This window comes from Hyperolius riggenbachi, chromosome 2 (genome assembly GCF_040937935.1).
Source record: "Hyperolius riggenbachi isolate aHypRig1 chromosome 2, aHypRig1.pri, whole genome shotgun sequence".
Classification (NCBI taxonomy): Eukaryota; Metazoa; Chordata; class Amphibia; order Anura; family Hyperoliidae; genus Hyperolius; species Hyperolius riggenbachi.
In genome coordinates this window covers 447235449-447246566 of record NC_090647.1, presented here as the reverse complement: position 1 = coordinate 447246566, position 11118 = coordinate 447235449, and the positions used below count along the sequence as shown (strand labels likewise).

At 44.9% G+C, this 11118-nt stretch overlaps 1 protein-coding gene across 1 annotated transcript; it reads left to right on the top strand.

Moving 5' to 3' along the window:
• Window positions 1-465: 465 nt before the first annotated feature.
• Window positions 466-8015, top strand: LOC137545224 (fibrinogen-like protein 1-like protein; the record flags this gene model as incomplete). The annotated part of the gene is made up of 3 exons (XM_068266348.1): window positions 466-479; window positions 2013-2177; window positions 7354-8015. Coding segments are annotated over exons 1-3 (831 nt in total), but the record flags the coding sequence as incomplete, so codon positions are not given.
• Between the last annotated feature and the right edge of the window lie 3103 nt (window positions 8016-11118).

Here is an 11118-nt window from a genome sequence, read left to right as displayed (position 1 = left end):
AGACTATATATCACTTACCACTTTGCCCTTTTTTTCATACAATACAATTTGCAGATGCGTGTTCATTCCAAACCATCTGTTACTCATATGATTTTCTCAGCGTTTTCACACTATCCCTCCACCACTGAAGGATGTCTCATCATTTCTCATCCTGCTCCACGCTCGCTATATAATGCAATGCTTCCCTTTCTCTCTGTGTATGTGCAGTCTTCCAGTTAAATCATTGTGCTGGCTTCATATCCAGTATCCAGGCCAATGCTTCTATTTAAATTATGCAGGATATTTGTGTAAACTAGATAGATAATAGTGTTCCTCAAACAGGCAGCAGTCGCTTTCACACCTAGTTATTAAACATCATTTATCTCTGGTGAACAGCTGTCTTGATAGAACTGTTAAATCCCCTCCCTGTGTATATGCTGTATAAATAGACTGTCTGGGGCTGTGAGATATAGAGCCCCACTCTTCTTGGACAACAATGGGTAAGATGCTCAGCTGAGCTGCTAGAAGTGGATCAGTGATGTGCTATTTAACCACCTGTGCAATGACTAGGGCAATATACAGCTCCACTCATTTCACATCTGCTCTTTCTCTAATGTAACGCATGTTGGGGATCACTGACTTTATTTAAAGGGAAATTCAAATCTTGTTCTGAAATTCTCACGGTGTGTCTTTTTGTAACTTGAAGTTATTTCCTTCTCTTTGTATATATTTCAGCTTGCAGCCAGCTAAGAATTTCCACCGACAGTAAGCTCAATTTGTAGTCATTTGCAGCCATGACAACAGCACGAGGTTTGGAGTACAGACTGTCCATAGACTCATAGACAGAAGCCATTGTTGTTCCTTCTCACAGCAGCACTTATCCATTACCTGGCAGTAGGGATGGCATTGTTTAGGAGAACTCATGGAAAAGCATGTGATCAGTTTGATTAGTTGATAAAGTTGTAAGGCTCTGATTTGCTGTGATGACTTTCTGGTTTAGCACATGATCATGACCAGCAAATCAGAGCATAAAGGCCCATACACAGGTCTGATTTTTTTAAACGATTTTTGGACATCCAAACGACCCATCGTTTAAAAAAATCAAAGACATGTTTAAAAAAATCAGACGTGTGTATGGGCCTTTACATGGCGTTTGACTGGTCAATGGACTTGATAGAAAAATAGACTAGATCAAATGACTGATCAAACCACTTGTTGTTTGAAAGTCTATTAGTGCCACCCCCTCCCCCAGTGTGATGTCAGGACAGTTTGCTGTCTGTGAACCTCGTTGCATTGTGGAAAATAACAGCTTTTTCCAACTGCCAAGCAAGCAATATCTCCCCCTGGGTGGATGTTTGCTGGTGACTGTTGTTAGCCAGCTTGCTCTACTTCTGTGGACGTGACTGTGAGCTGCGGTTGCTACTAGTTACGCTCCAATCTAGTCCTATCTTGTACCTGTCTGAATGCTTGCTATCGCTAAGGCAGCGCAACATCGCACTGCGCTGCCATTGTGTCTTGCTTGTCTAGTTACACTCCAATCTATAGTCCTGTCTTGTACCTGTCTGAGTGCTTGCTATCGCAAGGGCAGCGCAACATCCCATTATTTGTAGTGATATCGGAAGCCCAGAGCTGCAGTTGCATTAATCAGCTACCAGCCTTGTTGCTCTGGGGGGTCAAAGTTTAACCACCAAGCATTACACTTGTGATTTGTAGACAGACAGTATTGCTTACGAACACAAGCATTACAGAAAGTGCTTCCTTAAGGGCCCTTTCAATTCACACATGTCCATAGTTCTCTTTCTTTTGCATTTGCATTCCACTATGGAAATGTCCCGCAGCACACAATTTTCCAGATATTGGACTGCGTTGTTATTCATGCCACTACCCTCTGCTCAAACATTTCCATTGTTGATAGATTCTACCAATAAAGTCGAGGATATCTAAATAAAAGGCTTTCTCTACATTGAAAATAAATGGCTGCTACCAGTTGTCACACAACTATAACTTCTCTAATTGATTGCTCTTTTCTACAGGGGTCCAAGGGATATGTGGGTCTCGGCCACTGTTACTTCTGACTGGTTGGGCTCTTGTTATTGCACATGGATACAAGCTGGATTTGTCTGCTATATTAAATCTTCAGAATGGCCACTTGTTAAATGGAATCAGTGCTGAAAATGTTATGAACTACCCAAGCAGTGGTAAGTGGCATACATAATTTTTTAAGCAAGCCTACAGATTTGGACGACTGTATATTATACAAAGTAGAGAAACTGGTGGCCAAACACTTTAGAGTGCAGCTTACCAGTAGCCGAATGTCAGTATTCAAAGGAAGGGATGCAGGGCAGTGCACATCCAAGTAAAACTTCACCTTTAATAGCACAGTTAAAACCAGTTACAGGCAGTCAGTTGCAAGATGGAGAGAGGTATTGGCAGTGGGAGTTTGACAGCCGTTTCGCCTTACAGGTATGGTGCTTTGTCAGGACAAACTGCCCCCCAAAAGCATAACCCCTTAACCACTTCCCCTCCCCCGGGACGAGTAACTACGTCTCAGCAATTTCTCACTTTACCTTGCAGGGACGTAGGTACTGTGTCCCTTGCCGCCGAGCTTTCCCGCTCGCTCCCCCACATGCTCCCACACTCATTCTCACAACTGACCGTTAGAGGTGGAGATGAATAAAAGGGAACACAGTTCCCATTCATTAATCTCTGTCCCCGTGTGAATGATCGCTGATATCAATGAGATGCCGCAATCATTTGTATACTTCCGACATAACACATCCACGCATTACTTCCTATTTAGCATACTATAAGTACTATAAGTATGCAATAGGAAGTAATGTGCGAGGACATCTTGTGGCCAAATAGTAAAATTACACCTACACACATATTTAAAAAAAAGACCCACATTTAAAATTAACACTTTACCTCCCACACTATCCCATAATTACCCAATTTATTTATATATTTATTTTTGTTTTGTTTTATTTTTACAATTTAAAAAAAACAAAAAACATAAATAGTTACTTTTGGGACTGAACTTTTTTAAACATTTATGTCAAAAGGGTATATTAATGTTCATTTTTAAACTATGGGCTTGTAAATAGTGACGGACGCAAAACTGAAAAATGCACCTTTACTTCCAAATAAAATATTAGCGACATTCATTGTACTAGTGTAGAAGCACCTTCTGAAACTTCACATAAGGTTAGGTCAATCATGGACACAGGTGCTGATTTATAAAGATAGCCACAATAAAAACTAGAGCAGCAGCAGAACAGTTTCCAGAGCAGCCAATCACAATGCTTATTTCATTCAACATCTAAAAACACAATTGGTTACCCTGGACTGCTCCACATTTGATCCAGTTTTCCTTGCATTTGTCTTGTCTGCCTCACAGTCATTAAAGGGGCAGAAAATAATGTTTTCATCGATCTCTCAGAGCAGATTATAGCCAAGAGTAAATATATTAAAATGAATTGCTCTAACTGATTACACATCGACATGTGTATGTACAGTGCCAAGCACACAAATAACTAGTCTGTGTTCCTTTTTTTTTCTTTCTCTGCCTGAAAGAGTTAAAAATCAGGTATGCAAGTGACAGTTCATGTCTGGGTCGGGACCGGGTTGGACTGGGTCAGACTATAGCATAACCCTCACTGACTAGTAACTACAGCCATCAAATACTTTTACTTTCCTGTCAGTAAATGGCTTCTGAGAGCAAGAGGAGGTAAAATGGGTAAATAATTCAATGATTTCAGCTCTGCCATACTTCAATGAAGGTGTCATTGAGTAGAGACAATGAAACAGTACATTTTAAATATAAAATAAAACTGTGGGATATCTTAAAAGGTCATATTTAGGAGAAGGAGGATATATACAATTGTTTTTTTCATCAGTTTATTTTCACCTTGGATGTCCTTCTTTAAAGGGACACTTAAGCCAGGAATGAAAAATCAGTTTTACTTGCCTGGGACTTCTACCTGCCCCCTGCAGCCATCCTGCGTCCTTACAGTCACTCTTGGAGCCACCGGTCCCCCGCCGCCAGCTAGTTTCATTGTCGCTGACAGGCCCTGACAGGAAGTCATCGGGGCTTTCTGTGCCTGCAAAGGCCTGGCCACGTGTATCCTTCTTCATGTTCCCGTTCTCAATAGCATCCTGCACAGGAGCAGGACGCTATTGCGGGCGGGAATGCGAAGAAAAATATACGTGGCCAGGCCTGTCTGGCCTGTCAGCAAAAACGTAACTAGCTGGGGGCGGGGGACTGGAGGCTCTGTGAGTGTCTGCGAGGGCACGGGACGGCTGAAGGGGGCTGGTAGAAGCCCCAGGAAAGTAAAACTGATTTTTTATTCTTGGTTTAAGTGTCCCTTTAACCACCTGAGCGGTCTGGACGAGCTGAGCTCGTCCAACACCGCCGGAGGTCGCCGCTCAGGCCCTGCTGGGCCGATTTTAATCAAATAAAAAGCAGCACACGCAGCCGGCACTTTGCCAGCCGCGTGTGCTGCCTGATCGCCGCCGCTCTGCGGCGATTCGCCGCGAGCAGCGGCGAAAGAGGGCCCCCCTAGCCGCCTGAGCCCTGCGCAGCCGGAACAAAAAGTTCCGGCCAGCGCTAAGGGCTGGATCGGAGGCGGCTGACGTCAGGACGTCGGCTGACGTCGATGACGTCACTCCGCTCGTCGCTATGGCGACGATATAAGCAAAACAAGGAAGGCCGCTCATTGCGGCCTTCCTTGTTTATTCTGGGCGCCGGAGGCGATCGGAAGATCGCCTCCGGAGCGCCCTCTAGTGGGCTTTCATGCAGCCAACTTTCAGTTGGCTGCATGAAATAGTTTTTTTTTTATTTAAAAAAAACCCTCCCGCAGCCACCCTGGCGATTTAATCAGAACGCCAGGGTGGTTAAAGAGACACTGAAGCGAAAAAAATATATGATATAATGAATTTGTTGTGTACTATGACTAATTACTAGAAGATTAGCAGCAAAGAAAATATTCTCATATTTTTATTTTCAGGTATATAGTGTTTTTTCTAACATTGCATCATTCTCTAATATGTGCAGATTACACAACACTCAGCATTTAAAATGATTCTTTCAGAGCAGTCTGTGAACTAATGACCTCTCCTCTGGCAGAGAAAAAGTAAATAGTTAACTAACAGTTGAGATAATAAAAGTCAGAAAACAGCCCTCTCCACGACTTTGAAAGTCGCAGAGCTTAATGGCTTTTTTGCATAGATAACAACTGGAGTTTCTTGTACTGGAAACAATTAGACTGATGTATCTGATCTTAATGTTTTATTTCTTAGCTGTACTACACATACAAATCATAATATCATAATTTTTTTTCGCTTCAGTGTCTCTTTAAAGGAATACTGTAGGGGGGTCGGGGGAAAATTAGTTGAACTTACCCGGGGCTTCTAATATTCCCTCGCAGACGCCCTGTACCCGCGCAGCCACTCACCAATGCTCCGGCTCCGCCTCCAGTTCACTTCTGGAATTTCAGACTTTAAAGTCTGAAAACCACTGTGCCTGCGTTGCCGTGTCCTCGCTCCCGCTGACGTGACGCAGGAGCGTACTGCGTAGGCCCAGTAAGTGAACCGGAGGCGGGGCCGGAGCATCGGTGAGTGGCTGTGCGGGCACAGGATGTCTGCGGGGGACCATTAGAAGCCCCGGGTAAGTTCAACTCATTTCCCCCCGACCCTCCTACAGTATCCCTTTAAGATAACTGGATACACTAATTTGTTCAAATTTTCCATAGACAGCAGGCTACCACTATTGCTTTATACTGTCCTATTAAATAACCTAAACCTCCAAACCTCTAAAACCTCATATACATATCAGATAATGACCACCTCTGCCGAGAATCTAGACTTGGTACAATGGCTCTTGAAGCATCGGCCAGCGGTCAGCCCAGCAGATCGACTCGGCTGGTCACTTGCCTAATGGATTGTTCTTATAAGCCATGTGATGCTTCTCATGCCATGCGCCACTGCTCTCCCCCCCCCCCCCTCATATTAAAAACCCATTACTAGCTAGGAGGCTAACATCACGTCTATACAGCCTTAGCCGTGCATAGTTGCCCGAGGGATCGAATGCCGATCTCTGCTAGGCAACTTTCCAGGTATGTGTGCATGAGGCTTGAGAAATGGCAAGAAGCTGTAACTGAGGTCAGCTAGGATGAGGATACATTTCCAGAGGTGATCAGTTGCTGAGACAGCTGATTTAAGGATGGGTGTTGCAGAGATTTTCAAGATTAGTGTGTTGCAAAGGGAAAATTCCTCGGACAACTGCCTCGTGAACCTCTATCAACCCTTTGCAAACAACTACAATGAAACAATTATTAAACAGAACATACTCCACTTGTCCACACTAAACCACAAAGGAAGTGGTTTTCTTGAGGAATAAGACCTTTTTTTTGTTGCATAATTCATAAACTGCATTTGCTAAAAGGTGAAATATATTTATGAAATGTTTGTCTCCCTCTGCCCTAAGCATTTGTACAGTATATCAGTAATATCTTCAGCAGTCTATCTAGTATTCATGTCTGTCTTTTTTAATAAGATAAGTAATAACCCATAAGCAATTAATTGTATCTGAGTTTTTTTCCTAGAAGATAATTTACATATTCTCTTTCAAATAACTTTTTGCCATTTTACAATTGAAAAAAGTACCCAAAAGTAGGTAAAAATGTACTGTAAAAATTATTTTGAGTATTTTCTTGCTTGCTGGTGGCTTGAAAGCCATTTTATTACAAGGTGTGAAAATATCACCTAGGAGAAAACTTAGGCGAAAAAGTAAATTGCATATGGGCCAATAAGTCATTGTAACAGCGTAAAGGGTGGCCAAACACTGATCCATTTTGGTGTTCAAACAACCAATAGATTTGAATCTTTTAACAAACCAATTGTAAATCGATTCAAGTTCTAGTCATGCAAACCAATCGATTTCTACCAGATAGTAAAAAAACAGGCGGAAAATTTCTGTTGAAAGTGCATTTCAGTTATCTATATCAAACCAAGATCAATTCAGTTTTTCTGAACATGCACGTCATCAACTTGATGGAAGGGAGAAGAGGGATGGCATTATGACTCACTTCCTGAAAAGTTTAATTGCCAGCGCATTATCTATCAAAATCTATCAGGTATTAATTTCAGGGTGTGGAGCACTCATCGATCACGCCTCAATTGACAAAAGCAAACATTCCTAATCGAAAAAAAAATCAATTGATCGAAACTTTGACTGGATATAGTTAAATCAGTGTATGGCCACCTTAACTTAGCCTGACAGCAGTTTTCTGCCTGCTCTAAACTGACATGTGGTTGGTTGTTTTTTCTAATTAAGCCCATGATGAAAATAATGACTGCTGGAGTTTTGTTTGGCAGGTAAATCTTACCCAGAAAGCTGCACAGCAATAAAGCATGGGATCAGTGGCCTATACGTCATTGAACCAGTACCAGGAAAGCGTCTGCTAGTACGCTGTGAGCTTGGTGAAGCAGATGGTGGTTGGACTGTCATACAGAAGAACTGTAGAAAAACACCAAGTATTTGGGACACAACATGGCAGTGTTACAAGAAGGGTTTTGGAGACCTGCAAGGTGACCACTGGCTGGGTAATGAACACATCCACTTATTGACCACGCAACGGCTGCACCATGTTCGTTTTCGAGTAAGTTCTGCTAGTGGGATACAACACATTGCCAACTATAACTCATTTAACCTTGAAGGGGAGCAAAACTGCTACCGGATTAGACTGGGTCGATACTCAGGGAATGCTGGTGACGCCATGACATCTGGAGAACCTAGTGCAGGACATGACAACATGAGATTTTCAACCCGAGATCAGGACAATGATTTATCAATGTCTCATTGTGCACAACTTGGAGGTGGTGGATGGTGGTATGATAACTGTAGGTTTGCCAATCTAAATACAGGTGGTGGAATTTACTGGCACCAGCTATGTAAAGGGGATTGTCAATCTAGTGATATACTTATTCAGCCAGTTTATGACTGTTCAGAGGATGATGGAGGAAATGGAGGTGAAGATGGTGGTGATGGAGGTGGAGGTGATGGTGGTGGAGGAGATGGTGGTGGAGGAGATGGCGGTGGAGGAGGTGGCGGTGGAGGTGATGGCGGTGGAGGAGATGGTGGTGGAGGAGATGGAGGTAATGGTGGTGGAGGGGATGGAGGGGATGGCGGGGGAGGAGATGACGGTGGAGGTGATGGTGGTGGAGGAGGTGGAGGTGGAGGAGATGGCGGTGGAGGAGATGGTGGTGGAGGAGATGGCGGTGGTGGAGGTGATGGCGGTGGAGGCGATGGCGGTGGAGGAGATGGCGGTGGTGGAGGTGATGGTGGTGGAGGAGATGGTGGTGGAGGAGATGGTGGTGGAGGAGATGGAGGTGATGGCGGTGGAGGGGATGGAGGGGATGGCGGTGGAGGAGATGGAGGGGGTGGCGATGGAGGAGATGGAGGGGGTGGCGGTGGAGGTGATGGTGGTGGTGGAGGAGGTGGAGGTGATGGGGGTGGAGGAGGTGGAGGGGATGGTGGTGGAGGAGATGGAGGGGATGGCGGTGGTGGAGGCGGAGGAGGTGGAAATGTGGATCCTACACCAAATCCATGTGAATATGATTAATAAATGGTTGCCAAATTACTGTATGTATCCATCTATATATTTATATCAGACTATGTATAATATGACACCAAAGCTCAAACAAAAGTTGGATCTAATTTATTCTCAGCTTTTATGCGTATGCTAAATTTCCATTAGTAAATGCAAGCTAACCATAAAGCTTCCTTCTATGGTACCTTACTTACCATTCCCCGGGCCGGCAGTCACCTTTTAAAGACATACCTCTAATGATCCCCAGCAAGTCTAATTTGTTTAAGGTAACAAGGACTTAATTGATAGGCACCCTGCCTCCTTACCCTATGTGACCTCTATTTGGCCTCTGCATTGGGGGAGGGCACAAAGGTGCAGGATCCCACTGAGACCCACCAACGCTCAGTAAGGTATTTATTTAAAGAAGTGACACCAGGGGCGTTTCTAGGGTCCTTGGAGATCGGGGGCACCTGTGGGCACCAGGTGGGGAGATGGCAAAAAAAATGGGCGTGGCCATGAGGTGAGTGGGCGTGGCCATGGGTGGGACCAAATGTACATGAACTTAGCAGCGGTGTAAGCTACAGATAACGGGCCTGCCCATCGAAATATTGGATGGAGCCCCCTGTCCTTTATTTAGATCATTTACAATCAGTATAGGCATGGATCAAAGATGTATACGCACATACAATTTTAATTGGTCAATCACTGACCCCCAATTTTACCACCCTCGAGAAGTAAGTGGGCCAACAGACAATGAATTTTATGAACAGAGCTAAAATTGGCTAATCAAAATTGTATGTGTGTACCAGGCTTTACAGCTAATACTGTACATACTGAAAGTAGCAGGGATCAGCATACAATATAGCTGGTTTACAATCAGTAAAGGCACAGAGTAACACCTTACACTGTACACACTGGAGGTAAATCAGCACACAGTGCAGGCACTAGAGAACAGCGTATACTGTACATACTGTAGGCAGCAGAATTCAGCACACTGCAGTTAGCGTGCCAAAAATATGAGGATCACGTTGTGCGGCGTGCTTATCGCGCCGCACCGAAAAATGGGTAGGCCATGGACCAGAATATAGGTGTGGTAACGGGTGGAGACAAATTTACATGAACCTAGCAATCTTGGGACATTAGATTATGACAGTGGTGGCGAACCTTTTGGAGGCCGAGTGCCCAAACTTCAACCCAAAAGTCACGTATCTATCGCAAAGTGGCAACAGCAATTTAAACTAAATACTGTACAAACGTTTTAACTCATACATGAACATTATGGAAAATCCAAGTTGAAAATAAACTGTGAAGATAAATAATTTCATCCATCCTACTCCTGAAAAATGTATTCAATTTTTTAGAACCTCCCAGTTTTATTTTCTGTTTTAAAAAGCTAAAAAACTAGGTTTAATGCTATTGTCTCATATGATAAGGATTCAGCTTTTCCCATAGTCTCGCAGTTAGCAATCATGTGACCCCCAACAAGACAAATTCAGCAATCATGAGGCCCCCAACAAATCCTGAGGCCCCCAACAAGACAAATTCAGCAATCATGAGGCCTCCAGCAAATCATGAGGCCCCCAACAAGACAAATTCAGCAATCATGAGGCCCCCAACAAATCATGAGGCCCCCAACAAGACAAATTCAGCAATCTTGAGGCCCCCAACAAATCATAAGGCTCCCAACAAGACAAATTCAGCAGTCATGAGGCACATAAATAGACAGCATTTCACATAAATAGGCAGAATGCCCCCTTAATATGGGAGCCCCCCCCAAGTTAGGTAGTGAGTGACAAGGACCCCCAGGTTAGCTAGTGAGTGACAGGCGCCTCCAGTTAGGTAGTGAGTGACAGGGACCCCGATTGTGAGTGACAGGGAGCCCCTTTAGGTAGTGAGTGAGTGCCAGGGAGCCCCTTTAGGTAGTGAGTGAGTGCCAGGGAGCCCCTTTAGGCAGGGAGTGAGTGCCAGGGAGCCCCTTTAGGCAGGGAGTGAGTGCCAGGGAGCCCCTTCAGGCAGTGAGTGAGTGCCAGGGAGCCCCTTCAGGCAGTGAGTGAGTGCCAGGGAGCCCCTTCAGGCAGTGAGTGAGTGCCAGGGAGGCCCTTTAGGTAGTGAGTGAGTGCCAGGGAGCCCCTTCAGGCAATGAGTGAGTGCCAGGGAGCCCCTTTAGGCAGTGAGTGAGTGACAGGGAGGCCCTTTAGGTAGTGAGTGAGTGCCAGGGAGCCCCTTTAGGCAGTGAGTGAGTGACAGGGAGCCCCTTTAGGTAGAGAGTGAGTGCCAGGGAGCCCCTTCAGGCAGTGAGTGAGTGCCAGGGAGCCCCTTTAGGTAGTGAGTGAGTGCCAGAGAGTTCCTTTAGGCAGTGAGTGAGTGACAGGGAGCCCCTTTAGGTAGTGAGTGAGTGCCAGGGAGCCCCTTTAGGTAGTGAGTGAGTGCCAGGGAGCCCCTTTAGGCAGTGAGTGAGTGCCAGGGAGCCCCTTTAGGTAGTGAGTGAGTGACAGGGAGGCCCCCCCTCTAGCTGCCGCCGCCGCTCCCCCCTCACCTGGCAGTGTAGTCA